Source organism: Poecilia formosa, unplaced genomic scaffold (assembly GCF_000485575.1).
Source record: "Poecilia formosa unplaced genomic scaffold, Poecilia_formosa-5.1.2 Scaffold323, whole genome shotgun sequence".
Lineage (NCBI taxonomy): Eukaryota > Metazoa > Chordata > Actinopteri > Cyprinodontiformes > Poeciliidae > Poecilia > Poecilia formosa.
In genome coordinates this window covers 646276-661351 of record NW_006800262.1, presented here as the reverse complement: position 1 = coordinate 661351, position 15076 = coordinate 646276, and the positions used below count along the sequence as shown (strand labels likewise).

At 37.5% G+C, this 15076-nt stretch overlaps 1 protein-coding gene across 1 annotated transcript in view; it reads right to left on the bottom strand.

Moving 5' to 3' along the window:
* The window catches only part of LOC103152713 (calcium-dependent secretion activator 2-like), a 220452-nt gene that overhangs the window by 187072 nt on the left and 18304 nt on the right, over positions 1 to 15076 (bottom strand). Inside the window, exons 3-6 of the mRNA XM_016661313.1 lie at positions 11701 to 12033; positions 8452 to 8532; positions 8029 to 8262; positions 4390 to 4511 (exon numbers count right to left, since the gene is read on the bottom strand). Of these exons, the coding sequence (XP_016516799.1) occupies positions 4390 to 4511; positions 8029 to 8262; positions 8452 to 8532; positions 11701 to 12033 (770 nt within the window). The remainder of the gene's footprint in view (positions 1 to 4389; positions 4512 to 8028; positions 8263 to 8451; positions 8533 to 11700; positions 12034 to 15076) is intronic.

Below are 15076 nucleotides of genomic sequence, written 5' to 3'. Positions count from 1 at the left end.
TTTGTCATAACTGTTACTTGTTTCACTTGAGGTAATAGTTAATATCAATGACACTTAATGACTTTGTCATAACTGTTACTTGTTTCACTTGAGGTAATAGTTAATATTAATGACACTGTAATAACACTTAATGACATTCATAACTGGTGCTACTTGTTCCACTTTAGTTGATGTAAAAGAAATTGTTAATGAGTCTGTTATTAAATCATTTGTCCGTGTAATAAAGCTTAGTGAAATCTTTATTGCTTGTCCTACTTGTTTTGCTTTATTTCAGAGAGTGGAAATATTAATCATTGTTTTGTTAAAGCTTTTGCTAGTGTAATAATTAAATCAATATGACTACTATTATGACAAATTTATGTCAGATCATGATTTCTTGGTTAATGTCAAGTTGTCAAAGACATTTTGAATAATGTCAACTTTGTATTAAAAGTGTCATGATTTACCGAATGACACTTTATGACAACAGTCATAAATATTCATGAATACTTACTGATGTTCATGACAGGTGTTATGTTTATGATGGTGTCATGTCAGTCTTATTCACACCCCTTTAATTAAAGTGTTACCAAAACTGATTTGCTTGCCTGCTTTACAGGTTTTGGGACATGTGTGCTCTCTGGGCTTGATCTTCTAAAGGTTTGCACATACAAAAACAGGTGCACACTTAATATCATCTCGTAATTCAAGTTTATTTGATTGAAGATGTGGAGACAAACACTAATAAGCCAGCTTTTGTCTGGCTTATCCAATCTACAAATATTTATTTTTAGAAATTTTAAAATTTTTCCCGACATTTGTCAGGAAAAATGTTAAAATTTTTCCCAGGGTTCACAGTAATCTGTGAACCCTGAACTTTAGTGGACTGAGGGAGATAAAGGCCATAACTTGATTTTGGTGACGCCACAATTATTATTTTCACTGAAAAGTAAACATTTTGATTTTAATTCACTTTAGCAAAAAGTCTGTCACACCATCATCCTCTTCTGTGCAATGGCTTCCCAGATAGCGTTGAAGATTCAGAAAAAATGCCCCGTACGTCAAGATATATGTTCAGAGAACATTTGCAGACGTTCATTTGCATTAATTATATTAAAGATTACCAAGGCAAAATAAATTATCTTAAAAATTACTTTATTCTGCTGTACATATTTGTACATAAGAGACACTAGCTGTAAAACTTTAATTGGAAATTTTTTAATGGTAAGGAGCATCAATACAATTCTCTTAGAATAAGACAATAAGAAAAAAAGTAAGGATGATTTAATATTTTCACATTCAAAAATACTTTCATGTAATGGCATGGTGTTTAGTGATTCTTAATAAAAATCCATAACTATGTTGATTTGTTCACAGCTGAATAACCGAGTTGCTTACAGATGTGGCCTCTTTTTTTATAAAATGCAGTCTCATCCAGTTCTCCTCAAATTGCATGATGATGTCAGTCAATGTGGCATTGCAAATTCTGTAAAAAAAAAAATACTTCTTTCAGATTATGGATTACATTAACAAGTGCTACAATACCAACAAAACTGCCACATAGTGCCTCTGTAGATCCCTGAAAGTCTGGCAGCTTCATTTTCATTCAATTATCATCATTACTATTCATTCATTATTATTTTTGCTAAAGCAAAACTGGGAAGTCATAAACCGTCTAGAACTGCTAATGGCCTCTGCAGCTTTAAATTGGAATCTTACATTGTCTAAGATTTTATCATCTCATCTAGTTGGGGGAAGGTTTGTGTAAACTTTACAATTATATGTTACAGCTCCACTTCCACTGCAATTTCACAAGGCAGGATATAGCAGCCAGCCTGGCTGATGTAAATCAGAAGAATAAGATCTATAAGTGCATCATATTACGCTTCAAGACTTGAGTACATTTCACAAAACTATATTTAGTGTTATGCACTTGTAACAATGTTCTAAAAACATTAAAAGTTCTGACACTCACCCCAAGATGAGAAACTGAAATTATTCCTGAAGCGCCTCCCATTTAGTCCACACATGCTTCGTTTGGTCTCCTTCTGATAAGTGTTATCTCTGAAGTAAGAACTGGAGGCCTGTTAGCTTCGAGACGTCCAATCATTCTCATGTTCTGCCACTCTATTTCTGCTGCAAACGAATTCATCCATACATAGTACATGAACTCTGGAGAAAAATTTGCAACTACATAACTTTTTTATTCTCATAGCATTTTCAGTCAAAGTCAGGGATTTTCTCCATTTAGCTGTTTTTGTCAAATGTTGTGGTGGCGACAGCTTCTGACATGTTGCGTTGCAGAGCCTCCACCACGAGTGGGGTTGGCTTCAGTCTTGGTGTAGAAGTTGCCATAGCTACATGCTATGGCAGTCACAGTTCAGTTTGTGAGGGACGCGTTCAGCTTGGTCCATCTTTGGTCAATAACAGAATCCCAAATGCTTAAACAAGTAACCACCTTTACCCAGCTTATTCACCAAAAGCCACAACAGATGTGTGGATTTTGTGAGTGTTTCTGTCACCGACACAGCAATGAGCTGCTGGTTGAAATTACTCTGAATTCAGCTTGTTTATGGGAAAGAGCCTATATCTTGAGAGTTGGGCAAGACACTTCACCCACTTTGTCTGCTGCTGGTGGTCAGAGGCCCCAGTGGCCCAGGTGCTTGGCAGCCTCGCCTCTGTCAGTGTGGCTACCAGTGATGTGCAGTGATGTTCATGGCTGGTGAGGCACTGACTTGATCAAAATCATAAGACCCCATGCATGTTGTTGTTTACATACGGAAATTTTGCACATGTGGACAACATTGAAGGGCAAAAAGACTATACTTTCACATGCCATCCATAGCTGCGCTGCCACGGTAGAATAATTCCGTTAACTCAATGAAACTTGGAAATATAGATATTGTGGTAACACTTTATTTGACGGGGTGTGCATAAGACTGACAGGACATTGTCATAAATGTGACATAACAGCTGTCATGAAGACGAAGGAGTCTTTATGAATGTCTATGACAGTTGTCATAAAGTGTCATTCTTTAAATAATGACACTTTTAATGCAAAGTTGCATTAAAACTTGTATTAAAACCCCATTAAAATTGTCAACTTTGCATTAAAAGTGTTATTTACCGAATGACAATTCAGGACAACAGTCGTAAACATTCATAAAGACTCCTTTATCTTCATGACAGGTGTTATGTCACATTTATGACAGGGTCATGTCAGTCTTATGCACACCCCGTCAAATAAAGTGTTACTGATATTATTAATTTAGTGCTATGCTCCACAACGAAGGGAAAACCCGTTGAACAACTCAAAACCACTTCTTTCCCGCTCTTTGTATCGGCCAAGCTACACATAGACCATTGAGTGTAGCTTCACTTATTTATGGCTAGCTCGCTGACTCTTACTCTCCAGAAGTGGAGTCACAAGACCAATGTCTGGGATCATGAGCGCCCCCTGCCATGAGGCAGGAAAACTGCCTGTCTCACCTCGACTCTGTTCTCTGACATTTGATTGTTCCTCAGCACACAAATCGCATTATACATACAATCAGTGACAACAAACACTGTACATTATATAGATAAGCTAAATGATGGGAAATCAGTTTATGTATTAAATGTTTTTTAACCATTTTATTGGCGACGTGCAGACAGGAGGAGCATGCTCTCATCCAATGGCAGCCACTGCAGTTAGCTAGAGGTTGCGCAATCCAAGGTGAGGCTCAGCTCGCTGCTGCCTCACCAGCTGAGCTTCTTAGCATTTGAATGGGAAAATGCGAAAATTCAGCGATTTTGAAGAAAAAGTAATCAAAATTGGTAAAGCTAAATGAAAAATAAATGCTTTATAGTACAAAACACAGGGTGAAAATAGCAATATAAATTATCTTATATTATTTGGGCTGCACAGTGGCACAGTTGGTAACACTGTTGCAGCAAGAAGGTCCTGGGTTCGATTGGCAGCCTGGGGTCTTTCTGCATGGAGTTTGCATGTTCTTCCTGTGCATATGTGGGTTCTCTCCAGGTATTCCGGCGTCCTCCCACAGCCCAAAAAACATCCAGTAGCTCACCACCGTCAGTGTGTGTGTGTGTGTGTGTGTGTGTGTGTGTGTGTGTGTGAATGCATAACTGACTGAAGGTAGTATGAAATGCCTTGAACTTGATAAAGTTATTTACCATTTAAAAATCCTGGCCTGCTGATTTGAATTTTGGAAGACACAAACTAACATAAAAAATTGCAAAGTTTACAACAGTAGGGTGACTGTTGTTAACCACACAGGTGCAGACATGATGTGAGAGCGGAGGGAATATTTACACATAAGGCAGTCAGAAGAATTATGTCCTTGACTGCTTGCACAAAGGCTATTACTGCCCGTTAGAGCTACTGAGTAAAAACCTTTGAGGTGAACTTACTGTGGTCTTGAAGCTTCTGCTTGGTCAGTCTGAAGTTTTTCTCCGCCCTCCACCTCCATGGTGCAGTAAACAATTCGGTTTGGAGCGACTGACTTCAGCCCCTGGACCTCAACAATAACAACCTGAAACAAATATGGGAGGATCCATACTAAAATATTATTCTTGGGATTAATTGTCAGACAACATATACTTAGACGGGTTACGGTGATAAACATTAAACCTTTGCACAGGTTGTCACATTATAACCAAAAACTTAATTTAATTTCATTATTGAGGTTTTGTCATCAAACAAAAAAAGATTAATAAAAGAATAATTTAAAAAAGGACCATTGTAGTTCCAGCTGCAGGTGTATGGAGGAATTTTTCTGTCATAATCTAAGAGCATATATTTTCAATCTGAAAGCAGAATTTTGTATCTTTCCTTCTCAAACTTTTAATACTTTTGCTTAGATTTTTATTTTGAAAGCAGGACTTCACATCTTTCTTCTCAAAACTTGTAATGCTTGTACTCAAAACTTCTCCTCGTACTCAGACTTAGTGTGTTTTCACACCTGATAGTCTAGTAGACGGTTTGATTGGGGACCAAAATTGTAACATTTGTTACATTTTCAGACTGTAACAAACGTATTATCTGTGTCACTGTGTCAAATGACCCAAACTACCTGAAAAACCGGTGGCACTGCAACAAGAACTACTGAAAGAATTGCTGAATTTTTGGTATATAAAATATCTATTCTCCCTTGATATCTATAAACAGTTTGGTTCCCGACGAAATGCACGAGAGGACTAAGCAAATTTCTCTTTTACATTGGTGAATAATTTATTACATAATTGGCGCTGTTAAAATTAGTTTGTCAAAATGTAACATAGATAGATGTTACATTTTGAGTATAGATATTTTTATAATCGCACTTGTGAACCTGCCTCTTTATTAATACATTGAATATAATTTTAGATTTTTGTATAACTTTTCTTCAATTTAACTTCGAAAGTGAGCTATTATTGTTACAAATTAATTTTCAAAACTACAGAAAAGTTATTGTTAGGGAAGCTCAAATGTGGAAAAATTGGACTGATGTTGATATGCGATAGTAACACTGCTGTTATGTTAGATTTACTAATGTTCTATTTTATCTTTTTTGTTATCCGATTACTCAATTAATCATAAAATAATAATCAATAGATTACTCGATAACTAAAATATTCATTTACAATAGCCCTAGAGTACTATGGAGTAGAAAGCTGAGGTCATTGTTTCTCCATACATCCAGTGGGTGGCGCTGGTTGCTACACTCAATGGTAGCCACACAGGCACACCCGCTAGAAAGAAACAAATGCACTGAGCACAACACTTTCATTATATTGGCTGAGGTTGCCAGGCGACTGTGCCAAAAGCAAGCAGAAAATGTTTTGTAAGTGAGCAGAAAGTTCAAGACACAGCAGTTCAACAGCGAGAGCAGAATCAGTGTCTTTTCCACCGCTAGCCCATTGACTTAAATTATATTTTGGATTTTCTCAGCTTTCTGAGAAAATCATGCTTATTACAGCTGAGTGTTGGTAGTTGTGCGCTGCTTCACCTGCTGTCTGGCCACTCCGGACATCTTTTTTTTCCTGCATTGAGCCTCGATGTAGCCAAACTCCATCAAGTGCTTGTTTTTTTAAATGCCACATTAGATTTGTTGTGTTGATGCATTTTGACGTGCTTCACCCCCGAGGTAATTTTCCACCACAACACCCAAACGTCCCCATTTACTCTTAGATCGTTATAGTTCCAGGCAAGAGGATTTGTTGTTGCGTGCTTGTGCAGTGTTAAGGAGAGAGGAGATAGGCTGCACACGCAGGCTGCAAAGTGAGATAAATGTGATCAGTTATGGTGATCGGTAACACTAGACAGTGATTGTGTGCGTTTGTTTGTAATACCTTGTGGGGACAATTTTCCTGACATATACTACGTTGTGGGGACCAATTGCTCCTTGTGGGGACCGGAGCCTGGTCCCCACAAGGGGTCAGAGTTAGGACTAAGGTATGAATTGAGTTTTGGTTGGTTAGGGTTAGGGTTAGGAAAAGGGTAAAGGTAAGGTTTAGGCTGTAGAAATGAATGGGAGTCAATGGAAAGTCCCCACAAAGATAGCAACACAAACGTGTGTGTGTGTGTGTGTTTTTTCTTTAAAATGTATTATTTTTATTTTTGTGAGGTGACCTTATGTGCCCTGAAAGCACCTTTTAAATCTAATATATAATTATTATTATAAATACTTATACCTCTACAAACAAGGATGTTGCCATGGTAATTGCTTCAGGAGGTGGCAGACTTCCGGGTATATATACTAATTTACATATATGTTTGTGGGTGGCGACAGGGCGGACCAGTAGCTGCGCTCTGTTCAAATTGGGATGCATAAAGGAAAGATGTGTAGCCACGTGCGTGCACACAGCTTTATACATCTGTGCGCCACAATTTTCTAAATTTGTCCATACACCAAGTTTTAGTGTGAAAACTGAGCATGAAGCCCCGGTGAGCTACCTCCATCTCTATTTAGACTTAAATAAGTAGATTAACACATCTTAATATGGTGTATTCTGGTTTAGTTTTCTGTGCGTTAGATGTATTGTAGGATATTAAAAATGCGCCACAGAAGCCTGAGACTGACCTGATCCTCAACCTTTTCATTTTGACCTGATCCGGTATTCTGACTGTCTGTCATACCCGTAAATCCAGCATACCTTGTGGTAATGCACACATTGATGTTACGTCACATACTGCTTACTCACCAGATTTCTTATAAATCCGTCATACCTGTAGAAGTTTCATTGTTTGTTTTGTTTCTCAGAAGTTTACAGTAAATTTTATTTAATTAAGCTGCTATGTTAATCAAACATATTAACATAAATGACTTTTGCTGTTTCCTGTATCGTTACCAAACTGTAAACAAGACATTAGTCCCGTTTAGCGTCATTATTACTACACATACTGTTTGACTACAAATTTGGTCAGGATATTTTCTCCCTGTAGCTAATCTACCTTTTTAATATTTCAATATTTCTTCAGAAAACTGCACGGAATATGTCCTAAAAAAGCTCATGAATAACTGGATGCTGACTGAAGCTGTTAGGCAACAAGCAGAACATCACCTCTTTCTGGACACTGCGTGGAAATAACTAGATTTTTCTTATTTTATGTTTTTTATTTACTGTAAACTTCTGAGAAATAAAACACAACACAAAACTTCTACAGGTATGATGGATTTATAAGAAACGTAACATCAATGTGTGCATTATGACGAGGTATTACAGACAGTCAGAACACCGTCCAAACTTGGATTTGGGTCGAACTCGGCCTTTAGATCTGACATGTAGGAAACATCCACTACATGCATGGAGCTCTTTAGTTGCTGCTAACAGGTGACATTTTTTGTTCCTTCTGCAAAAGACTGACTTAACTGTGAGTGTTAGAACAGAAGCTGGCATTTTATACATGTACAAGAAAATACATCTTGGCAGGGCTAAAATGTATTTCACATTATTAAAATGTGAAACCATGCCCTTTTCGTTCCACTTGTTTTTCTGAAAATGAAATAAAATAAATAAATAAAATGCATATTAGTTTATGGTTGCAAGTATCCTACATACATAACCAACCTCCAGGTTAAAGGTCAGCACAACATCAGATTTGGACAGTACGTCTCCTTCATCCCCTATATCCAAGAAGGAGTTGTTCATAGAGGAGCGCTTAAGCTTCTGTTTGAAGTCTGGACCTCCTTTGGACACGGGCAGACTCTCCAAGTTAGCCATCAGCAAGTTGACAGAAGAACGCAACTCTTCAATGTACAAAGCCTCCATGTCAGTAGAGACAAACTTTGGATTTGTCCTTTCCTACAGTATGTACAGAGAAAAGTTACCTTTAACTTTCTTAATTGACATATAAAAAACACCTGCAAACACTAAACTTTTCAAACTATTAGTAAAGTACTTATGAGCAGCTAATATCAAATGTGTGGCTCATTTTAAACACATATTGTGCTATAAATTGCTCGACACGATCCCAAAGAAACCAGATCTCACCCTAGCAATCTTCTCAGCCAGCTGTAGCCTCCCATCCAGCTCTCTGCGGATCTGAGCAGCTTGTTCATCCACATTGTCAAGCTGTAAAAAAAAAAGCAAACAAAAATGAAACAGAAATAAAAGAAGAGCACTGTGTAAAAGATGAAAAACATCCATGTTTTAGAAGCAAATTTAAAAAGTTTCTTGTTTGGATATGTGGAAGCCCTGCTGTAACATCTGAAAATATCATTCTTGTTTTACTCATCGCTGCCTGTCTTTACTGCTCTACACACTAACAGCTTCAGTGAATAAAATGACAAGTCAAGGACAAAGGATAAAAAGAAAAAAAATTCTGGACACTTTAGGATGAAACAGCAAACTGATTTACTTTCCATTTTTTGAGCAGCATTTAGAGTGACAAAGGATAAGAGACCTGATTCAGTCATTGTTCACTAGAAATCCAGTCCATTTGCTCCATCTCTTTTTTGTAAAGGTCCGGTTGCCGTCTCAGCATGAACATTAACTTTTCCATTTTGTGGGTTTCTTCCAAAAGTTCCAGCCAGTCCTTTAGCATTGGTGGGTCAGGTTGAAGCCATTTCCGAGTAATCAGCTTTCTGGCTGTAGCACTGAAGATTTTTAATAAGTATTTGTCACTCATGTCCAGACCCTCAGGAACGGCTCTGACCAGCAATAACATGGTGGGTTGTTGGAGTTTAAGACCCAAAATTGACTCAATATTCCTCAAAACATCCTTCCAATAAGTCTTGATCTTTATGCAGGACCAGAGAATATGGGAGTGGTTTGCCCATCTTGAGATATTTCAGTATTCAACTCTACCTCCCATCTTTACCTAATATAATCTATTGACTTTCCTTTGGATCTCAACAATCCCTGATAAAGTAAGAAAATGGTGATTTTGCCAGACTTGGACTAAGCTTGTGAGAGCAATTGAATTATCTAGTTAGACTCTGAGATACAGTCTTTCAATATGTTTGAAAAAAAGATATTGTCTAAATTGCAAATATCTAAAGAAGTCCCCTTTTTCTAAATCATATTTTTGAAAGCTTGGTAGTGTATTTTTGTCCAGTGTCCTGCACTGTGCAGTTATTCTTTTCTGTGACCAGTTTTTAAAACTGGAGTCTAATTGGTTGGGGATGAAATCTGAGTCAAAGGCGGCCCATCTGAGAACTGTCATCTGGTTACCCAAGTTTAATTCCTTAACCACTTCAAACCAGGTCAAAAGGGTAAATGACACTAGGGTATCTAATTTTTTTTTTGGCATGCTGTTGCAAGTTTCTGATCCCCAATCATTTTCTCCTCTCCACCCCCATCTTATGTTCGTTCCTTCGCCTGCCCCCACCATCCCAAACGACATTTCCCGTGTTCTCAAACCCAAAGCTGGACAGGTATGGGGCAAGGTTAGAGTTCATCTATTAAACTTAATGAATACATAAACTAAAAGCTGGAGCACAGACATTTTTATAAGCGTATTTGTGAGCCTGCCACTTTATTATTAAATTGAATATAATTTCAGATTTTTGTATAACTTTTCTTCAGGTTAACTTAGAAAGTGAGCCATTATTGTTACAGGTTAATTTTCTAAACTACAACAAAACTAACTGTTAGGAAAGCTCAAATATGAAAAATTGGACTGATAATGATATCCAATAGTAACCAGATTTATGGTATGCCAGATTTACCAATATTTTATTTTATACATTTTTTTAATCCAATTACTCGATTAATTGTAAGAATAATTGATAGATTACTCGATAACTAAAATATTCGTTTACAACAGATCTATTTCACACCCTCAGCGCAAAACTGCAGCTCTGACAGGACTTTGACCCGCTGCATCACTTCTCTCTTTATTGCCGTCAGTTCTTCAGAGAGATGAGCTACTTAAAGCTCTGCTAAACCAGTCGTTCCGCTGCAAAACTTAACATATGTGTTCTTAGTGCTGCTCATGATTAAACTCAATCACTCTCCTCTAGACTGAGCAGCTCTCTGATAGACAAAATGTACGTGGGCCACAGCTGAATTATATGAAAAATGCTGTTTGGGGTTTACCATAAGATCATCATGAGCCAGCCAACAAATATAGTCAGCTGTCAATCAGATCGACACAGCTCAGTTAAACTTGTACTACCACTGAAGTGAGTAGGGATAACAGAACAGCCATGCAGAGAGTTGGAGTAATTCATAACAATATGAATCTGGCTGGGCGGACAGAGGCAGACCCGGTTGAAGGCGCTCTAGTGGAGAAGTTAACTAACTAAAAGAGTTTGCTTAATCTAATTGAAAAGCCACCATTTTAAAAAATGCTGCAAACATTTGATACCCAGTACAGTGTAATAAGTTTACAATTTTTCACCAAAATCCTAAATGGCAGTTGGCTTCTTCTTCTGCCTGAGCCAAATGATTAATACATTTTAAAGGCCAAGTTTACTTAAAGAGACTACGAAATCCATTTTATTTATTTATGGTTTGTTTATGTAGTTTGGATATTTAAATTGTCTTCCAGTTTCAGAGTTAAATAATCTCTAGGAATTAATTTATTGACCTTTGAGAGAGTGTACTAAAATTATTGCTGTTCAGATGTTTGACCTTGTGAAGAGATCCTGGGACTGGAGTCCTTCTGCATGGAGTTTGCCTGAGTCCGTGTGTGGGTTCTCTTCAAATAATTCAGCTTCCTCACAGTCTACAAATATGACTATTAAGTTGATTGGTCTTAGGCGTGAGTGTCTTCATGTAGACAGTCATATCCTTAACAAGTCAAATCATTGTACCAAATTATTAAGTCATTAGAAGGGCTCTGTAGAGTTTGACTGCATGATGAGGAGCTAATTCAGCCATTTGTTTCAGGTGTTTTGGATGAGAAACAATTGAAATTTACAAGTCAGAATGATACACATTGGGGAAGCACAGATATGTACATTAGGGACAATATCTACTAATATATACCTGTTATGGCCAATAACCAATATTTAAAGATGTTAACACACCGTGGAAAAATGACCACATCACTGCTAGAATCACATAAACAAGATCGTGAGCTGGTTCACCATCACTGTCAGATGACCAAACAAACTCCACATGACCAACCTCCTGCACGCCCCCTTCCAGAAACCAAACGCAACAAGAATTGGTTGCTAATATTAGCCCAGTTTTACTTCTGGGACAATTACTGACATGTTAAAAAAATGTCAGCTGATAAACATGTTAATGCATCTCTAAGGTGAGGTCATCTGCTAACAAAAATCCACTTACCTGACAGGCGTTGTATAGCAGCTGATGCTCAAACTTGCGTATGCCCAGTATCTGCTGGAACATTTCATACAGCTGCTCTTTACTGAGGATGAGCTCTGAAACAGCACTCAGGTGTGCCCGCTGTGTTTGGCGCCGCATGTCTTCCTCCCCACGGTAGATAGTATCATACTTGGTAATCCAGGAGCTCAGCACAGTCTCTTTACTCAAGCCATCGATCTCTGGAAGGCTGCGCACCCGGCGCTCAATGTTTTTCTTAAAAACCTCACGAAAGTCATTGGCTGAGCACCCACCGCTTTGAACCATTCGGGAAACTCTCTCACTCTTCAGAAAACCCTGTTTAGAGAGAGAAGAAACTTACTTACTCATTTGTTCATATAGTCCACTGAAATATCTTCAATGTGTCAACACTTTCAAAGGAGAAAAAGGGAATTGTTTAAGTTTAAATGCAGTCTGACTTGTTTGCGGCCAAATAAGTCCAAATAAGTCAAATAAGTCACACCGAGGTCATTTTGGTAAGACTGAAAGATTATCAGCAAAAATAGGTCAAGTTAATTCATTACCAACATTTCCATAGGTCTTTAAGCCATCAATGAGCCAACTTACTACCACAGTGCCTTTCAGATACTGTGGGAAGAAACACTGAGTAAGACGGGTAACGCTTTATTTGAAGGGGTGTGAATAAGACTGACATAACACCTGTCATGAACATCAATAAGCCTTCATGAATATTTATGACTGTTTTCATAAAGTGTCATTCGGTAAATAATGACATTTTTAAAACAAAGTTGACATTATTCAAAATGTCTTTGTTATGACAACTTGACATAAACCAAGAAATCATGATCTGACATAAATTTGTTATAAAAGTATTAGCAATTAAAGTTTAAAAATTATGTGGCTTTATCTGGTAATATTATATTGCTCTTCCATTTTGTTTAGTCTTAAATTTCTAAATGATCTAATTGATCTGAAGTTTTACAACAAAATGTCTGCAAAGCACTTATGAACTTTGCATTTGAAACATTATTTAAGGCTGTTTAAAGTAGTGTAATACACCATCTCTACCAGTGAGAGGCAGCAGTGCACAAACAGGCGTGCAGTGTGTGGGTGAAGAAGAAATCTTCCATCTTGTGGAGACAGGCAAGTGGCAGGGGGAGCAGGAATCAACACTCACCAGCTGAGTTAACAAGTTACATTTTAGACAACTAATTATTGTCAAATGTAAAACTGGTGTTTAATGCCATAAGCCAGATTATCTGGTTGGAAATAATTTCAAATGCTTATTAAGTGAAAAGATACACTCATGTGCCTAAAACTATACATTAAATAATGCATTCTGAATAACAGGCTGTATGAATTTCTGCCAGACAAATATTTGATCAGAATAATTTTGTTCAGCTCCAGTCATTATGCTACTTGTATTAAGAAATAAATGTATTGTACTTTATAACAACCAGTCACGTTAAGTAGTCCAGTGTTTTCCACTTCACTTGAGGTAAGACTCAACATTAATGACTATGTTAATATAGCACTTGACAATGTAATGACTCTTAAAGACATTTTCATAACTGTTGCTAATGGTTTCACTTTACTTGAGGTAAGAGTTAATATTAATGACACTGTAATAACACTTAATGACACCTTCATAATTGGTGCTACTTGTTCCACTCGATGCAAGAATAATTATTAATGACTCCAATATTAAATCATTTGACAGTGTAATAAAACTTAATGAAATCTTTATTGTTGGTCCTACTTGTTCCGCTTTATTTCAGGTAAGGGAAATGTTAATTACTTTTTTGTTAAAGCTTTTGACAGTGCAATAACACTTAATGACATTATGACCACTATTATGACAAATTTATGTCAGATCATGATTTCTTGGTTAATGTCAAGTTGTCAATAACAAAGACATTTTGAATAATGTCAACTTTGTATTAATAGTGTTATGATTTTCCGAATGACACTTTATGACAACAATCATAAGTATTCATGAATACTTACTCATGTGCATAACAAGTGTTATGTCATGTTTATGACGGTGTCATGTCAATCTTGTTCACACCCCATCAAATAAAGTGTTACCATAAAATATTTAAGGTTCTCTTTACCAGAAGAAAATGGTCTGAAAATACTTTAATACAAAGTTTATACCATGCAATTCCAACAGAAATCCAAACAAATAGGCCCATAAACTGTCATGTCTGGTACAGGGGTCTGAAAAAGCTACGGTGACCTTTACAACTGTCCCAACCCCATCCAGAGACGGTGACAAAAAATAAAATACGCTTCATCCAAACAAGTTAGTGAACATGAGCTGCCTAGAACGAAACAGTTCCAACCCTCCAACGAGCTTCAACCTCAACTCCACCTCCCAGGTTCCAACAGACTCCTGCCTACTGTGGGTTTCCACCCTATGGGGAGCACCTGTGGCCTGCATCAGGGTCTTTCTTGATCATCTCATTCTGACATTCACAAAGTTCATGAAAGCTAAAACAATGAAAAATTTAATGAAAACAGCTTTAAAGCACAACTGTTTGGACAAAGGCTGAAGCTCTTGGTCTATTGTATCCAATTATTTATTTATTTTTTATTTATTCCTTTATTTAACCAGGTAAACCCCATTGAGATCTAGATCTCATTTTCAAGGGGGACCTGGGCAGAAGTCTGCAGTACACAGCAACCTGGTTACAAAACAAAATTGATTAATACATATACACAATTATAAAACAGAATAAAACAATTTAAAAACAGTGACACTGTTTAAAAGATTCTCGTTGCCTGTTTTTAAGAATCGCTCAAAATAAATCCAGTGAAATCAAATCTGACATCTTGATTTCAGACTGAAGGAGCCATCACACTGAAAGCTTGCTTTCCTTTTTCAGTTCGGCAGTGTGGAACATGCAAAAGAAAAATGTTGTTGGAACGTAAAGAATGGGTATTAACAGATCTATGTAAAAGAGAGTTTAAATATGCTGGAGCCCAGTGTTGTGGTACTCGAAGTTGGTCTTGGTCTTAAGACTGGTCTTAAGACCATTTTTTGATGGTCTCGGTCTCGGACTCGACCGCATTTGGTCTCGGTCTTGTCTCGGGCGCTTAGGACTCGGCATTTTATTTCAAGACCAGTCAAGACCGCAACTGTGAAAATATCATAAAACATGCAGCATACTGTCCAGTTTATTTAACATCTTTGTTTCAGGGGATGCAAAACGCACCGATTAAAATCCAAGCAACTACATGTTTCTGTTACTCCCCCCACCCTCCCCACTTTTCACTCTCCCTCCTTCTCCCCTCCCCACCTTTCACTCGCGCGCGGCGCTCCAGGACATGCGCAGTGGTTTCCTCTCAGCGGCAGAAAATGTTTGTCTAATCGTCA